This window comes from Pezoporus flaviventris, unplaced genomic scaffold, assembly GCF_033815535.1.
Source record: "Pezoporus flaviventris isolate CSIRO_AGI_PZ_B2104156 unplaced genomic scaffold, CSIRO_AGI_Pfla_v1 ptg000050l, whole genome shotgun sequence".
Classification (NCBI taxonomy): domain Eukaryota; kingdom Metazoa; phylum Chordata; class Aves; order Psittaciformes; family Psittacidae; genus Pezoporus; species Pezoporus flaviventris.
In genome coordinates, this window is record NW_026892598.1 from 3,038,255 (window position 1) to 3,056,907 (window position 18,653).

The 18,653-nt window shown below is 39.3% G+C and overlaps 1 protein-coding gene across 4 annotated transcripts in view; it reads left to right on the forward strand.

The window, feature by feature from the left end:
• DTWD2 (DTW domain containing 2) overlaps positions 1-9,881 on the forward strand; it is an 87,939-nt gene extending 78,058 nt beyond the window's left edge. Inside the window, exons 5-7 of one of the 4 annotated variants that reach the window (XR_009746090.1) lie at positions 4,689-4,817; positions 6,611-6,716; positions 8,664-8,744. Coding sequence is in view for 2 of the 4 variants with exons in the window: in XM_061468694.1 (XP_061324678.1) it covers positions 4,689-4,817; positions 8,664-8,834 (300 nt within the window). In the remaining 2 variants the exon portion in view is untranslated. Of the gene's footprint in view, positions 1-4,688; positions 4,818-6,610; positions 6,717-8,663 lie in introns of those variants that run through there. The other 3 variants (XM_061468694.1, XR_009746091.1, XM_061468696.1) reach the window with 3 other exon arrangements.
• The last annotated feature ends 8,772 nt before the right edge of the window (positions 9,882-18,653 follow it).

An 18,653-nucleotide genomic window follows, 5' to 3' on the forward strand; every position in this document is an offset into this window, starting at 1 on the left:
TTGCATCGAGGCTGTCTGGTCTAGGAAGTCCCTCTGACTGTTACCCATAGTCATCCATGTGGGTGATAGTGATATAGGTAACAGTAGCCCAGAGAACATTACGAAGGGCTACAGAGCCCCGGGAGACATGGTTAGGAGCTCAGATTGTCTTTTCATCAATTCTTTAGGTTAAAGGGAAGGACCTTAAAAAGGCCAGGTGGATTTGGCAGGTTAATAAATGGTTAGAAGAGTGGTGCCATAGTCAGGGGGTTGGGTATCTAGAACATGTGACTCAATTTGGGAGGGCAGGTCTACTGGAGGCTAGTGGAGCTGGTCTAAAGGGGAAGAGCGGTTTTGGTAGGAGGCTTGCCAGGCTGGTCAAGAAAGCTTTAAACTAGATGTGATGGGGGTGGGGGGCATCATTCCATCCCAACACACCCAGTCAGTTGCCAGCACCTATAATAAATGTTTGGAGCAATGTAGAGATATTTCAGCCGCTGCAGCCAATGAGCCGGCTTCATTTGGAGCTCGGCTCAGATGCCTCTATACAAACACCCATAGTATGGGGAACAAACAAGAGGAATTAGAGATGTGTGCTTGTCTACGGGGATATGATATAATAGGTGTCACAGAAACATGGTGGGATGGTGCCTATGACTGGAGTGTTGGAATGGAAGGTTACAGGCTCTTCAGAAGAAACAGGCCCAGCAGAAGGGGAGGGGGAGTTGTCCTTATGTTAGGGATAGGCTGGAGAGTATGGAACTCTGTCTGGGGACAGGTGAGCAGTGAACAGAGACTTTGTGGGTCAGAGTTAAAGGGAGAACAGTGATGTGGGATATTATTGTGGGGATGTGTTACAAACTGCCTGATGAAGAGGACCCTATGGATGAAGTGCTCTATAGACAGATAGGAACAGCCTCATGCTCTCAGGTCGTTGTCCTCGTGCGGGACTTCAGCCATCCTGATATCTGTTGGAGGGACAGTACAGCCCGGCACAAGCAGTCCAGGAGGTTCCTCAATTGTGTGCAAGGCAACTTCCTCCTGCAAGTAATAGAGGAGCTGACAAGGAGAGGTGCCATGCTTGACCTCGTGCTCACCAACAGGGAGGGGCTGGTTGGAAATGCGATGCTCCAGGGCAGCCTTGGTTGTAGCAAACATGAGATGTTCGAGTTCCAGATCCTCAGGACAGTGAGAAGAGCGTGCAGCAAGCTCACTGCCCTGGACTTCAAGAGAGCAGACTTCGGCCTCTTCAAAAACCTGCTTAGTAAGGTTCCATGGGATATAGCCCTAGAGGGCAGGGGGGTGCAGGACTGTTGGTTGGTATTCAGGTGTCTGAATACCAAGCTCAGGAATGTTGCATCCTGACTAGAAGGAAGTGCAGCAGGAGGGCCAGGAGACCTCCATGGATAGATAAGGAGCTGCTGAGGAAACTTAGAGGGGAAAAAAAGAGGCTTATAAAAGGTGGAAGCAAGGACAGGTGGCCTGGGAAGAATACAGGGATGCTGTCTGGGAAGCTAGGGACCAGGTTTGGGAAGCCAAGGCCCAGTTAAAATTAAGCTTGTCTAGGGATATGAAAGATAACAGGAACGGATTCTACAGGTACATTGCAAATAAAAGACAGACTAGGGACAGCATGGGCCCTCTCTGGAAGCTATCAGGAGAACTGGCTACCCTGGATTTGGAGAAAACTGAGGTTCTTAATGACTTCTTTGCCTCAGTCTTCACTGCCAAAGGCTCTGGGCACACCACCCAAGTCTTGGAAGGCAGATGAAGGGACTGTGAGAATGAAGACCTTGGGCCCACTGTAGGAGAGGATCGAGATCATCTTAAGAACCTGAACATGCACAAGTCCATGGGGCCTGATGAAATCCATCTGTGGGTCCTGAAGGAGCTGGCAAATGAATTTGCTAAAACACTGTCCATCATATTTGAAAAATCATGGCAGTCAGCTAAAGTTCCTGACAACTGGAAAAAGGCTAATATAACCCCCATTTTCAAGAAGGGGAAAATGGATCACCCGGGGAATTACAGACCAGTCAGTCTCACCTCTGTGCCTAGCAAAATCTTGGAGCAGATTCTCCTGGAAGGCATGCTAAGGCACATGAAAAACAACAAGGTGCTTGGTGACAGCCAGCATGGCTTCACTAAGGGGAAATCCTGCCTGACCGATTTGGTGGCCTTCTGTGATGGGGCTACAGAACTGATGGACAGGGGTAGAGCAGCTGATGTCATCTACCTGGACTTATGCAAAGTGTTCAACACAAAATCCATGTCTCTAAATTGGCAAGATGTCAATTTGATGATTGGACCACCTGCTGGATAAAGAACTGGCTGGATGGCTGCATGCAAAGAGTTGTGGTCAGTGGCTCAATGTCCAGCTGGAGACCAGTAACGAGCGGTGTCCCTGAGGGATCGGTGTTGGGACCGGTCTTGTTCAACATCTTTGTTGGTGACATGGACAGTGGGATTGAGTGCGCCCTCAGCAAGTTTGCCAGTGACACCAAGCTGTGTGGTTCGGTAGATAACCCTGGAGGGAAGGAATGCCATCCAGAGGGACCTCGACATGCTTGTGAGGTGTGCTGATGCCAACCTCATGAAGTTTAACCATGACAAGTGCAAGGTCCTACACCTGGGTCAGAGCAATCACAGGCACAGCTGCAGGCTGGGCAGAGAAGAGATTCAGAGCAGCCCTGTGCAGAGAAGGACTTGGCAGTGCTGGTTGATGAGAAACTGAACATGAGCAGGATTCAGTGTGCGCTTGCAGCCCAGAAAGCCAACCGTATCCTGGGCTGCATCAAAAGGAGCATGACCAGCAGGTCGAAGGAGGTGATCCTGCCCCTCTTCTCTGCTCTTGTGAGACCTCACCTGGAGTATTGTGTGCAGTTCTGGTGTCCTCAACATGTAAAGGAAATGGAGCTGTTGGAAGAAGTCCAGAGGAGGGCCACGGGGATGATCAGGGGACTGGAGCACCTCCCGTATGAAGACAGGCTGAGAAAGTTGGGGCTGTTAGGCCTGGAGAAGAGAAGGCAGCATGGAGACCTCATAGCAGCCTTCCAGTATCTGAAGGGGGCCTACAAGGATGCTGGAGAGGGACTCTTCATTAGGGACTCTAGTGATAGGACAAGGGATAGCGGGTTAAAACTTAAACAGGGGAAGTTTAGATTGGATATAAGGATGAAGTTCTTTACTGTGAGGGTGGTGAGGCACTGGAATGGGTTGCCCAGGGAGGTTGTGAATGCTCCATCCCTGGCGGTGTTCAAGACCTGGTTGGGCAGAGCCTTGGGTGACATGGTTTAGTGTGAGGTGTTCCTGCCCATGGCAGGGGGGTTGGAACTTGATGATCTTAAGGTCCTTTCTAACCCTAACTATTCTATGATTCTGTGATTCTAAAGATACATTTATATGTTCTTTGAGACTACTGTTTTTTTTTTCAGTTCAATTAACAGCTGGTAATCATATAACCTGATAAAAAATACAGTGCTTTGGAGTTAATTATTGTGGTAAGCAGCCTTAAAATAACAAAGGCATCGATCTTCACTTGAGGGAGCAAAATGGATTTTGTAAGATGTGCTAAAATACCTTGAACCTTTAAGAGTGGGTGACTGCATATGAAAGAGATGAAGGAAAATGAAGCATTATAAATAAAAGCAAAATGGAAAAAGTAAACAGGGAAAATAGTGAAGTGAAGTAACTGAAAAATGTTTTCCCTGGCAAGCAGAATGGGAGCAATATTGTAATGGCCATGGGAAACAGTCACTCATTTTCTCGAGAAGAAGAAAGAATAAGAGTTTGTGGGATGAGATTAAAAAAAGAGAAAATTGACTTGCTTTTTTATAATAATTCCTTAGGGTTTTTTTGTACTGTACTATATTTTTTTTTGAGAAGAAACTGCTAATTTTTGGTTAAGAATGGTCACAATGTTGCTAAGACATTAACTTGTTTGGATTATATTGAAACATATGTGGAGATGCAAATTTTAGGAATAAATGAATAATACCTAAATTTTCATACAAAGTTTAATAATGTAAATTCTTTGCTTCAACTGCTGTTTATAAATTCAGTAAAAGCTTTTGGAGCTGATGAAACAGGCAGTGTAGTGGGTGTACTCAATTTCTTTTCCCTAAAAGCCTTTAACTTGTGGCTTACAGAGTGGTTATCATTTGAGGAAGAGCCTGTAAATAATATTCAAACACGATTTAGGTAAGCAAATAATTCTAATCAGTGAGCTAGTACATCGTGTGAATAAGTGTAGTTTCTAAAAGTCTTTCACTCAGAACTTGACCAGTATTTAACCAAGGTAAATAGTGTCAGTGACTAGACAGTCATTGTCCATTGTACTTGGATCATATGTGTGTTTAGAGTGCAATAAAACAAGCATAGATGACTAATTTTATTTTTGTTATGTATCTGTGGCAACTGAAATTGGTTGCTAAAAATTCACTCAGTCTTTCTCTAACAAACAATTATTTTTTATTTTCATGTTTGTACAGTAACAAATGCGCAGTTCTTTTCTCTTAGGGCAATTCATGGGTATTATGGTATTAAACTAAGTAGCATAAGGTCATTGGCTACTGGGCGACAAAACAGCAAAAAGGAGAGAAAGCAACTGAACACGGAGTGGAAGGGACTGTGTTTTGCTTACTGTAGGGAAGAAGTATCTTGTTTGGTATACTGACCTGTTTATTTTAGTAGAGTTTGCTATTTTTCAGGTGCAGATAAAAACCAACATTTCAAGTCAATATGTAATTCGTACACAGCCAACAAACACCTGTCTGTCTACACTTGAATGTGCAGCTGTTGCTCTTACAATCATGGAAAAAAATAAGAATATACAAGAGGTATGTAACTGTAAACGCCTGCGTTTTTCTTTATTGGATAGCAGAGGGGCAGTGAAGGTACTTACCTGTTAATGTCACATTTGACAATTAAAATCTTAACAGCATTGTAATGGTTTTATTGCATAGCAACTCAAACAAGAATGTATCAATAGAAACTGGTTTTCTTACGTTATTTATTAACTCTAGTATTTTCAGATTAATGTGTAATTTTTCTTGTATTCCAAAAGTCTCTATAGTTTTTCTATTCTTTATTCAATATTGCTCTCAGATTGAAGGCAGATGAAGTGGCTAAGCCAGTAATCATTATATCTGAGAAGTTGTGGCAGTCCGGTGAAGTTCCTGCTGACTGGAAAAGGGGAAATATAATGCATATTTTATAACAGGGAAAAAGTGAGCTGCAGGCCTATCAGTCTCACCTTGGTGTCCGAGCAGATCCTCCTGGAAACTGTGCTAAGGCACATGAATAATAAAGGCATGACTGATGACAGCCAATATGGCTTCACTAGGGGCAAATCATGCCTGAGAAATTTGGTGGCCTTCTACAATGAGGCCACTTCACTTGTGGATAAGAGCAACTGACATCATCCGCCTGGACTTATGGAAGGCATGTGACACTGTCCTGCATGACATGCTTGTCTGTAAATTGTAGACATGTGGTTGGACTGCTTGGTGGATAAGGAATTGGCTGGATGGTCACACTCAAAGAGTTGTGGTCAGTGGCTTGATGTCCAGATAACTTGGAGCCATTGACCACATCAGCAGCTTGATGTTACTTGATATCAGTGACAAGTGGTGTTCCTCAGGGGTTGGTTTTGGTACTGGTGCTGTTCAACATTTTTCTTGTCAAGATGGGCGCTGGGATTGATGCACCCTCAGCAAGTTTTTCAGCAACACCAAGCTGTGTGGTGCGGTCGACATGCTGGAGGGAAGGGATGTTCTCCAGAAGAGCCTCAACAGGCCTGAGAAGTGGGCCAGTGCAAACCTCATGAAGTTCAAGGCCAAGTGCAAGCCCCTGCATCCGGTTTGGGGCAGTCCCAAACACAACTACTGGCTGGGCAGAGAACAGATGAAGAGCTCTGAGGAGAAGCATTTGGAAATGTTGGTTGGTGAGAAGCAAAACATAAGCTGTCAGTGGGTGCTTGCAGCCTAGAAAGCCAGCCTTATGCTGGGCTGCATCAAAAGGAGGGAAAGCTGATTCTCCCTCTCTACTCCACCCTCATGAGACACCACCTGGAGTACCACTTCCAGCTCAGGGGGCCCCAACATAAAAAAGGGCATAGACCTGTTGGAGCAAGTCCAGAGGAGTGCCACAAAGATGCTCAGAAGGCTGGAACACCTCTCGTGTGAAGACAGGCTGAAAGAGCTGGGGTTGTTAAGCTGAAGAAGAAGTGGTTCTTGGAGACAATATAGCAGTCTTCCAGTCCCTAAAGGGGGCCTATGAAAAATCTGGGTAGCAACATTTTATACAAGTGCATGTAGTGACAGGACAAGGGGGAATGGATTTAACATGAAAGAAGATAGATTTAGATTAGATATAAGGAAGACATTCTTTACTATGCGAGTGGTGAGACACTGGAACAGGTTGCCTAGAGAATTTGTGGATGCCCCATCCCCGGAAGTATTCAAGGCCAGGTTGGGCGTGGCTTTGAGCAACCTGGTCTAGGGGAAGGTGTTCTTGTCCATGGCAGGGGGTTGGAACTAGGTGATTTTAATGCCCTTTCCAACTCAAACCATTCTGTGGTTCTATGATAATTTGTAACATGTTGGTGTCAGAATATTTCCTTATTTTTCAGTGATTCTCTGAAGTCAAAGCACAGTAAGGTGATCTTTGACTCTGAAAAACCCAAAGTCTGATGGACTTTGAGAGAGGGAATTGAGATTATTAATGCATGGAAAGTGGTAAGTTGTTTTCGGCAAAAACTAGACAGCAGAGATGATCTGAATAACCCCTCACAGCCAGCTCAAAGATAAAATGCTTTTGTAAACCTGTCCTGCTGACCTCCTGCACTCCTGTGACTGTCAAATGCAACCCACTGGGTTATGTCTTCTTTCCAGCCAGCTTACAACTCTTACATGTCACTGAAGGAATTTGTGACTGAACAGTTCTGGAGTTTAGGTTTATCCCAGGTCAGAGAATACTAATTGGACATTACCTTTTTCTGTGCAAGTTGTGATCCTACTAGTCTGTGAAGGAAGAGGTTATTAAGATAATGTCCTTCTTAATCTTTTGTTGATGACATAAGTAATGTCAATTTAATAAGCCTTTTAAAAAAGGCTCGTAATTTCACACCATAGACCCAGGTCTGCAATCTGATTGTGTGCCCGGTATGTAATACAGAAGGGTCTCTGAAAAGAGATTTAAAGCTCATCCATGGATTCACTACATTCTAGTGTCCAACCTGGGGTGCTCCAGTCCCTCTCCATCAGATAATGAATATTTTGATACTTGACCTCCATCTCTTAAAAAGTGTTCCCAGGTCAAAAATTGCTTCTGCAATTGGCATAGTGGAGAGCATGCCACCCCTGGCATACTCTGTGGTACCAGAGAGTCACCTTAACATTAAATCAGTTGCATTTAGAACCAGGCTGGGACAAAGTGTGTGAACATAAGAAACTGTGGCTCAGAAACTGGAACTCTGCATAAAGCAACTTCTTTAAAAGCTTGTGTCTCTTTTATGGCAGTGCAGCTATCATATGCTTTTATGCTAAAAGAAGGTAATTATTTATTGTAGTAGTTAGAGTTATGAAAAATTTGAAATACTGAAATTTAAATGGGTTTTGTGTATTTATTTTTTCATTTGGTGTGCTAGGATGATGTTGGCATATTTTTCCTTCATTAGGACATCTGTCTTACTCAGATATAGGGTGAATGTTTCATTAGTGTCTGCAGTTCCCAGTCCTGTATTCTGTTTTATCCCTATCCCTTAGAATTAGCTCAGCCTCTTTGTCAAAGACAAAATTATCAATTGCTGAAGGGTGCTTCTATAAATGTTGCAATAGCTAAGAGCTTCATAAACATTTATTCACTTTTTAATATCCTCTCTGAATTAAGTGAGTGCTATTCCCAGCATATAAGATAGTGAATTGAAGTTGAGAGCCATGGAAGTTAAAAATGGAAACATAGTTTGATGCCAAATATAAGTCAAGTGATTTTCCTTTATGCTTGGGAGAGTCACATTTTACTTGGTAGAAACTCAGCTCCTGCTGACTGCAGGATTGCTTTACACATCTGCACACGAGGCCTTGTGATACTGAGTCAGGCAACCAGAAAATGAAGAAATTACAATTAGGAACCACTTGAGATAAATTTGGGTTGTGTGGCTTCATTAGTCCTACGTAATATCACTGTGCAGAAGCAGGGATACAGTCCAGTCTCCAGGACAGCAGGGCCTTTATCATGCACCTCTCTTCTTTTTCCAAAACCTTGCCTCAAGGTATTTTCATGCAAGCACAAACAGCTTATTGTTACTTATTTTATTATAGCTTGTTAGCTGAGCCACAGTAATTGATTCTAGTCCCTTGGTAAGGTCAAGTTAAAGCCGTAACTTAAAGTAATGCAGCTGGGGCTGAAGTCAGGATTGAGTGGGTCCAAGGAAAGGAGTAAGGAATAACAGCAGGTAGATGGATGTATGTCTAATATATGGCTTCCTTTTAGTACATCTCTTATTCAGCTGTACCCTTTGTGTCTCCAAAGGTTATACTTTGCCAGTATTTTTAATCCAAATTATATTTTATCAGCATTTTTAAGTAGTCCTTGAATACAAAACCTGGAATAATTGATGTATCTAAAGAACTTACTAAAAAGTTGGGTTTTTTGTCTCCCCCAACCCCTTCATCTTTCTGCAGACTATACTACGTCCACTTCAAGCTTTATGCTCTTTCCAGCTTCAGCATGGTGCCCAGATCCATCACAGCAAGGAGCATCTTCTCAGAAATGGCTTATATGACAAGCCAATGCCAAAGAATAAGCGCAAACTCAGAAGAATGGAGCTTTTGGTGAATAATGTTAAAATATAAGAAAACTGTACCGACAGTACAGTGGGATTCATTTGCAGCTAGCAAATGAATATGAATCTCGATTTGATCCAAACAGTTGACTGTACTGTAATAAAAAAAAACTTTAGGCCCTTCATAGGCAAGAGTTTGTCTACCAATGTGACAAACAGTAATGGACATGCTTTTTCATGTTCACAGTAGGCCAGGTGCCTTTGTTCAGGAAATAGAAGATCATTTTCATTTCCTATAAAAAAGAAGAAAACTCTGAGCGTAATTTAGAATTATGTTATCTCTTGGGTGTCAAGTATGATCCTCAATATGACTGGATAAATTTACTTTGAAGAAGTTTTTATCAGGACAAAAAAGACAAAAAATATGGAATAGTAAGGCTTCAGCATTTAGAAATATATTGAATTTCTGAACTTCAGGATCTAATTACAGTAGGTTTTCAAACTGTAATTCCTTATATTGCTTAATTCAGATGAACATAAGGCATGGTATTTGGATAGTTCTTTTTAACTTTGAGACTTTCATTTCTTACATTATTAGAATTGCTTTTTTGTAAATTTATATACAATTTACAATGCAGCCAGGCTTAGTTTGTCTCTCAGACTGAACTTTTAAATTAAGCCTGCATATGTTTTTACCAGAACCTGAACATTTCCAACTTAGAAAAAAACCAAGAAAGTGAATGTAGAGAAATGCTTTTTGGAATTATAACTCAGGTACTTCACTTTTACTTGAGCAAAAACTACTCTTCCACAAAACAGGACATTTTATGAACGTGGATACCTCATACCCATACCCTAAAGGAATTAAGCCAGCCCAGTGTAAGGAGCTATGTAAGAACTATATGCAATGAGAAATTATTATGGCTGGATACAACCTACTAATATGATTACAGATCCTTTAATTTCATGTATTCTTTAATTAGTTCTGTTTTCACAGTGGTATAACTGTACCTCTTTCTAATGGGAATCACTAGAAGCGGAAGAATAGGGTATTTTTACAAGCTTTGTAAAGTAATATTTTATGATCTGGAGGAAAAAATAAAGTGAAATAAAGGTTTTGGTGTTCCTTTGTTCATGTTCTTAAAAGCATCCTTCATGAAACAGATTAAAATACTTAATGTTTGTCTTCACTGTTGTTTCCACTCTAGGTAACAACATAGATCTAATTGGGCACTAATTAGTCTTAGAAAAAGATAGTTTGTTTTTAATATATGAGTTGCAAGGCAAGAAACTACAGAAGTGGGGGATGTAAGCACAGCTTACCAATATATTAACTGAAAGCATTTCTGCAATTAACAACAGAGGGCAAAATTAGGTTGGAGATTAGCTACGAAGTTTTAGTTAACTCTGAGCTAATAATGACCTTTTGCTTAGGCATGGATTAACAATTTAATCTGGTTATGTTAGCAAAGTTTATATAACCTTTTTCTCCCAGTGTAGATAAATCCTGTATCTGTTGCTAAGTTCACAAATGTGAATTAGTTTTGACAAATCTGAAGCAAAACAGTCTCATATGATTAATGACAGTGTAGATGCACTTTTGTTCACATTGGAACAGAGAAAGGGCATGTTTATTCCTGTAGCAAAGCACAGCACAGCAATCTCCTTGATAGCTGCGAGTCTGAAGTTGCAGTCTTGTGCCACTTGTATGCACAGCCTTGTGTATGGCACTGCCTCCAGTTCTGGGCTTGGCATGGCTCATGCTGGACTGGGAGTCTGCTTCCCCTGTGCTCTGGAATATGGTCCAAGCATTCTTTAAGGAAACAAGGGTATCAGTTAGGCTTTATTGTTAATGCAATATTTACATATATGGACTATATTCACATTTAATGTTGTATATGTTAATTTAATTTACCGTATTTTAGATTCATCTGGAACAGTAGTGTATCTTTCGATCTACATTGTGAAGATTACTTTTCTGAACAGAACACTAAATGTGTCTTTTCATAAAATGTGAGTTTATATTATGGAGAACAGAAAGAAATTTGTATTACAACCTGAGATTCACAGACATCTGCAAAATGCCTTAGAATTACAGGATCAGAGAAATAATTGTCCTGTGCATGCAGTGCACAGTTTTCATGTTTTTCACTAAAGAACAAATTCCACATGGCTTACATTAAGCACTTCTTAGTTTTGTTGATTCCTCTTGTTCTTCTAATTTTGCTCCTGTGGTTAACAAGATTTGTAGGATGTAATGCTGGATGCATGGAAGATTTTAGCTGCTAATTTCCTGTGTTGTACAATACTAGATCAGTCACTTTGCAGCAGTTGCTGAAGAAATGAAAAGCAATTCATTGCAAACCTCCAGGCATTTTATTGTTTTAAGTTTTTTGTCTCATCTGAGCTATAACATAGTGATCGTGTAGCTGCAACACAGTCACGTGAAGTTCAATTTCAGATTTGTTCAAAGCTATTAAACACAGAATTTATTTTTTTTTTACATTTTTGGTGGAACTTAAGTGGCTTTAAAAATATACACAGTGTGGGAGGAATTGTTTATAAAGTTTGTTTTCAGGTCTTTCGTATTCAGAATTTACCTCTAAATACACTACCTCAAATACATGTGTACTTCAAAGTCCAAACTCTTGACGGAAGTTGTGTGTGATGAAGTAGCAGTTTTTTTGTAAGCAACAGCATTAGAATGAGTTGAATTTGCAATTTTATTTTTTGCTGTAGTGATCAGTCTGTTTCATTTTTTACTTACTAAAAGATTAATGTGTGAAATTCACCAGTTTTAGCAAGATATTGATTAGAAAGAAAGGAATTTGTTTGCTTCGAATGTTTGGTCCCTTGTCCTTATCCACTTTGCTCTTCCAAATATTGCTACCAAAATGAAATCTCCCTTCCACATGCCACTATGTCATTCTTTGGGGAACTGGTGACATGGATCATAGAATAGTTATAGAATAGAATCACAGAATCGTTAGGTATGGAAATCAGTTGTTTGAATGCACAAACACATTTTAAATGTTCATAAAGGCTGGGAATTGTTAAGTCTTCCTATATTCATAATCCACAAGGCAAAGTTTAAGAAAAAGACAAAGCTAGAAATCTTTAAAAATAAGAGCAGAACCACACTACACCTTTTGTTTAGAAAGCTATCAAATTAAAATTGAAGAGATGCTCAGGGCAAGCATAAATTTATTTCTCTTCAAGATTTTACTTTCATTGCCTTATAATGCTATTGGAATTCCAGCTGGAAGATGATGTTACCATAGTACCAAGAAATTAGTGTTATATTAGATTCTCTTGAAATAAAAAGAAAACTTTTACACTGATTTCAAAAGGGGCAAAAATTAGTTTAAGACCAAGGGTTTTCTTCTCAACTGTTACATTAGATCAAAAACTGCTTATGCTGCATTATTTTCTATAACATACCTGCTTTTTTTTTTGAAATTTAATTAAAACCAAAACTTTTAAAAAGAGATAGTGGTTTATGCTTTTCTCCTGAGGTTTGTGTTTATTATGCCTACATATATAAATGCACATAAATTATGTATTTGTTTCTGCTTCGAAGCAATAAAAGATCTAATTTACTGTGAACCTGTGCCACCGTGTCTCTACAGAAGTGAATTTGTTTGCATGTACTGGAATCACAAAGAGGTAAGCCTCATCCTTTTCTGTGCCTGTATAACACTATTCAGTCAATGACAAGATGTTGCTTTTCTTATGCCATTTGAGGAAAAAGATTCCTTTGTAATCCAGTGCAACCTGCATGAAGACTAAATTGTTATGGCAATTTCTTGGACATTTCAGTTTCTTGTGCAGTAGTGGCTCATTCCTGTTTGCTACCCACAGACATACACACCTTCCCACACTCTAGCATCCCCCAAGTGCTGTGTCTCCAGCTCAGTACCCTACTAGGACTAATGATTTGAACATCCTGTATCTCACGCACTTTTTTCCTTCCCCAGATTGCCATACTCATCCTAAAGAAAAAGCTATCTCTGTTCTTATCCAGCCATTCCTCATCCCCCTGCCATAAAACCTGTGCTTTAGGGACTTCCATAACACTCTTAGTTACCAGGCTTGTTCCTTGTGTTCCTTTTCACAATCCCTACAAAGCCCCAGCACTGCATGTTCTGAGAGCTGCTGCTTTTGTGATGGGAGACAGATGACTGGGGAAACTGAAGAGTGGAGGAGAAAAAGGTTTGTGCTTCAAGAAGTTGAATAAGGGTCCTAGATAAAAGTTGCTTCTGTTGCTAGGGTACAGTTGCTGTAAAGCATGATACTTATCACTATGGTTTGGTGTTCATTTAATGCCAGGATTATCCTAACCTTTTGACTTTCCTGTGGAGTATATCCTAGGACAGCTGCTTTGTTTTGCTGGTTTAAGATTCACTAAATACTTATTTGGTTCCCTCTGTATTTCCTAAAAGATGCTAACTAGTTTTCTGTGTGAGAAGGGACTTTTATCACTATGCAACAGAAAAATTTGCAGTAGCTATGGGGCAGCAATGCTTGCAGCACAGTTATGGCTTAAGTTGATGTGTATACACCACTTGATCTGGTTGGACCATGCATTTTGCACATTTTCTGTCAGAGATGCAAGAGGCAGCAGATGCTCAGCTGGAAGTAGCTTTGAACTGTTTGCTCTGCCCTTCTAAGTAATAATTAAAAACCTCAGTAGCTGTAATAGACCATATGCTGTGCTGTGGCCTACTGTGTCTGTAAGGATAGGTAACATATTTTAGCTTTTATAGCTGAACTGAAACTGGAGCTTTATTTGCCATATGAAAGATTATTTGGGGCTTGAGTACTGGGATTTATTCTCAATAAGAAAGTGTATCAAAGTGTACATACAAAAGATTTAAAGTACCTTAAGACATATCTACTCTGCTATGTGTTAGTGGAAAAGCAACATAGAATATTTGGCAAATTAATAATATCTGAACCATTTGCATTTGAACATACATGTAATTATAGATAATATGTTTGCAAAATACATAATTATTTAAAGTTATCACCATTTTAAAATATGTTTTAAAGGTAAAATAAAATTTGTAGTTTTCTAGTTCCTTGCTTTCATTTTCCTGATGAAACGGTGGTGTATGTATATAGTGGATGTGTAGAAAAAAGTAGATTTTTAGTTTTTTTTTAATATATATATATGCTTTTTTAATATATTTTTAATGAATGTGTTGAGAAATGGGTCACATACTGGTTGTGATTAAGCATTTGAAGAATTGAGGTAATTTACATTACATTTGAATCTTTTCCATAATTACTAGCAGAAGGTAATGAGGAAAATGTGATACTGTAGTATGTTAATTTATCAGCTTCTGATATTTTGCTCTACTTGAAGTAGTACTCTAAGAGATTATAACTTTGTACAAAATCAAGTTCCCTATTCTTTCCAGAGATTAGACAGGGAGTCTTGAGTCAGTGCTAGACGTACTGTTGTATGCCAAATGTAGAATCAGAATTGTAAAGACTACCAAGTTTAGATGAAAAGAGCATTTATATAATTTTCCCTAGAAAGATTGTGTGGATTCCACCCCCCCCCCCCCCCCGAGAATGTCTGTGGAGTAGTTTCTATGTTCTTTCCATTTGTGTGCCATAGAGAGTTATGCAGAACTGGAATTTTACTGATCAGTCTGTTTCATTCTGGACTGTATCAGTAATGCTGATACTCAGGTATTAGCCAATAAGGATTGAACACTTGCAATTTGTGACCCTTCTCTTTTATTTTGAGCAGGTATTTGTAATAGACAAAATATGTACTTCACTTGACCTTGAAACACTTCTGCAATTCTTGTTCTGCTTGGCTTTGTTCACCTGTCTGCCCACATTCAGATAGCAGTTCTCCCCTTTGGGGTTCCTGCTTCTTGTCTTCCTGTCATCAGCCAGAGTTTCACATTCTTTAACTGTGCAGCCTGAACTTACGTGCCTACCTGCAAAATTAAATCACCCCTACCTCTCTCTTCAGACAGCAGTCATGTTTCATTTTTGACCTCGTTGTTACTGCGGAGTCACGGCGATATTTTGCTGAGCTGTTTTGGCACTGTTGGGGCATTATGTGCTTTTGATACGAGGAATGAGAAAACGGTGTGAACATCAATTTCTGTTGCAGTTACTGTTTAATAGGGGTTTATCTGAAACAGAAAAAAGAAACTCAAGTCAGTATTTTCGCATGATAAAAGACAAAAATGAAAGTGTACTTTTAAGGACCAGTTTTTAGACATTGCCTAGGAGCAGGTAACAGGAGGTCTTTGCTTATGTGCCCTTCACAAGATGCAAGGAAAATTGCAGCCCTTCTGTTCAAGGGAAGAACAGTTCCTTCTTTCTATCTCTAGAGGCATGTGTCACTTCAAAGACAGAGGGAAAGGGTCATGACTATTGTGTAACTTAAAATTGTTGTAACACTGCATTACTGCTGTAAAGGTGACTCTGTGGATAGATTCAGCCTCTCCTTTAGGAAATGTTCTCTTTTAAGGACTTTACCTTAAAAGGATGTTAAAAATCAAGTAAGAAACATTTACTTACCTGGCATCATTGTTGGCCTCAGACATAAACTGATCTGAATTTATTGTTGGTTTCACTCTGTTTATGAGAAAATGATACCTAAGTCAATGTGATAAATATTTGCAGACAGGGAATTGGGCGTTTCTGATTTTGATTCATTTTTTAAGGTATCTCTAAAATTCAGGAGCGTGGAAGAAATTGGTTAGGATTTGGAGAGATGTATGAGTTTAGACCCTGTAATGTGCATCCGCTCTGAGTTCTTAGCACTTTCAATTCAGAAAATTTCTAATGTGAATGCTATAACCTTTCAGAAAGCTAACTCAGTCTTTACATTCTGTTGAAATAATAAAAGAGGTCCTGTGTTGCCCTTTGCAGAGGTGTGAACGTTGTGAAGCTTTAGATTAAATTTTGGAATGAATTTGCTGCAAGTTTTATAGTTAGATTTTTTGCCTGTAAATTACTAAGTATATTCAGCCTCCAAAATTGCTGAAGCAACCATAGAAGATTGAAGCCTAGTTGCACCTTGTATATGCTTTCAGCTTTCTTGATGAAACATCATCTTCCTGAATTATATGAATTGTGTCTATTCAGTGGCAACAGCTGATTTTCATCCCTTTCATAAGTTCATCTAAAGTTACAATTGTACTAGTTCTTTTATTTTGAGAAAAATACTATTTCTTAGAGCAAATAGTTACTTATATCAAATTGTATTTATATCAAAATGTTACTTCTATCTACCTATTTGTATCTATTCAGTAATTTTTAGAAACTTTGTCATCTGTACAACAGATTTCCCACCTCTTAGTCCAAGTGATGTTTTTGATGTCTGGCAGGTTAATAGACATTCATGAATAAATGCTGCGCACACTATTTCTTTCTTGGGAAAAGAAAATTGAAATGCTTTTGATTAACATTGGAACTTAATAAAGGGGAAAAAATATAATATGACAGGAGCGTTCTGTTGAGTGATTCTTCCAGTTAAGTTGATTCCTACAGGGGAATGGCTCATGAATAATTCAGGTAAGATGGAAACAAGTGCCTTACTGGCCAATGACTCAATGAAGAAATCATGTTGGAACCAAAGCATCCTATGTAAAATGCATGATAGTCTTAATGCTGATGTTTAAGTATTAATAAGTTTTGTCCTGCAGGGATAGCTAGAGGTGCAGTAGGGTTGAACCCCAAACAGAATTTGTGTGTATCACTTCTGAAGCTGTCACAAGTGCTCTCTTTTAAAACAGAATCAAGTGGATGATCACTGTGGCCTAAAGTAGAACCAGGTTCCAGTTCTCAGGTAAGTGGAACTGGCTTTTAAAAGAGAGCATGGTGACAGAATGTTACAGATAGGTATGGAAGGGAAGAAGCAGGTAGCCCACTCAATGTTGCTCTGCTTCCTGAAGAGTTGAATTCCTTTGCGTAATTAATCTAAGCAGGAACACAAGCAAGCTTTAATAGAAGTATCTTTTAAAAATGAACTCTGGTAGCTCATGTAAGAAATGCATAGTAAATACCAACTGTTGTGTTTCAATTTCCATGTTTATTAAACAAATGTATTTGTTGTGCAAATAACGCCCCAGTCATGAATGGAGCTTGAGTTGTACAGAGGATAAATGACTTATATGAGAATCTTTGAAGAGCTTCAAAAGGTTGCTTAATTTGTGCATTTTCATTGTGGTGCCAACACATACATAGGCCATTGATTCTTAAGGCTGCAGGGAATGGTATGACATGATTTCAGGAAAGGAGACGTGATCCCACTGAAATTTAGTGACAGTTTTTGGGAAGAGTATCAGTAATTCAGGTTCCCTGTAGCTTTTGATTTACTTCCAGGAAATTAAAAATATTAATGCCATATTGCAGGTCAGATTCAACTTCAGCAAACAAAAGCTAGGAAATATGGGCTAAAAACGAACAAGCAAAAGTACATTTTTGTGCTTAAATCTCAAAGAGTACATGGTTAATCATGATTGTTATTTAATGATATGATCAAACGGATTTCAGGAGATGTTGTAGACTTACAGTATTTCTTGATGGGTGAGATGCGGTAAGTGGTCATGTGTGTCACTGATACAAACTGCAATGTAGAGTAATTAACATCAAACAGTTACAATGGTAGCATCATGTGATCGTGTTTTTCAAGTTGGTGAGCTATCCAGTGAGCCGCAAATGCTCAGCAGACCAATGTAGGTCAAACTTGTCTTTATACTTGTTCCCGCAAAAATACTCAGGCAAAAAAAAAAAAACCCCACAAACTAATTTCAGCATTAAAGAATGTTAACTTTTACTGGTGCTTTTTCCTGTTGTCTTAGTAGACTTTGTCTCTCTGTGAAACAGAAATCAGGTCTGTAGTCTTACTAAAGGTTTCTCAAGCCACAATTTATCCATAGCAAAATTCTCGTAAAGTAATTCTAAGAAATTGCAAACATTGCTTATGCTTTACAGAAGCATGGGATACTGCAGATACCTCTTCAGAACTGCTTGGATTTCCTGAGCATTTCAAATTCCTCTGTTGTCTTCCTTGATTTTCAACATCTTCTTTATGCTAGGAATTGGATTCTAACCTCCTTGATGTCTCTTTTGACATGCCCTCTTCCCAAAGAAGAGAATAGACTGACCCACATCTCTGAAAGGCTGCATTTAAATATCTTTCCTTTGGTTTTGTCTGACAAGTTACTAAAAAAAACCCAGCATACCAATTTTCCCAACTAATGAATTATCAGATTCTTTCTCTATTTTTATAAGCCTGGTTTTGATTGGTCAGACTTGGGAATTACTTCTGCAAGTGCCTGGATTTTAATTGCGTGTAAATTTGTTTTTTCATTTGCCTTGCTGTGCTAACCACTTTCTATTAACATTGCTTTCAAAGATCCATTTTCTTTGCTCAAAAGACCTCATATCTCAGTATGAATTTATGATATTTTATGGTTCATAAGGCTGTATCTTGAACTAAAACTGCAACATACAATTGTGTGCTGCCATGGCGTCTGTTTTCTATAAGCTGTTATTTTTAAAATTTGCTGTTCAGGAAGATTTCACTAATTATCCCATTTGGGGCCTCTTTGGTCTTCATGTATGCTAACTGACATTTTATCAGATCCTAACTTGTGTAGAGCACTAACTGCTATAAAATACAAAAGCCAGCTCAAGATTTGTTAACTGTGTTATAGTAGATGTATGTGGGTGAGTTGTTAAGGTGATGTTGGTGCTCTTTTGTCTTCTCACATAAACCCTGTCCCTTGGTAACTGGTATATTGCTATACACCAGGCCTTGGCTTTGATTTGTATCTACTTCCCTTTGTGAGGAAGCTCTAGTGCTGAACACAAACTGTAGAAACAAACCTTCCATTTTCCAGGTGGATGC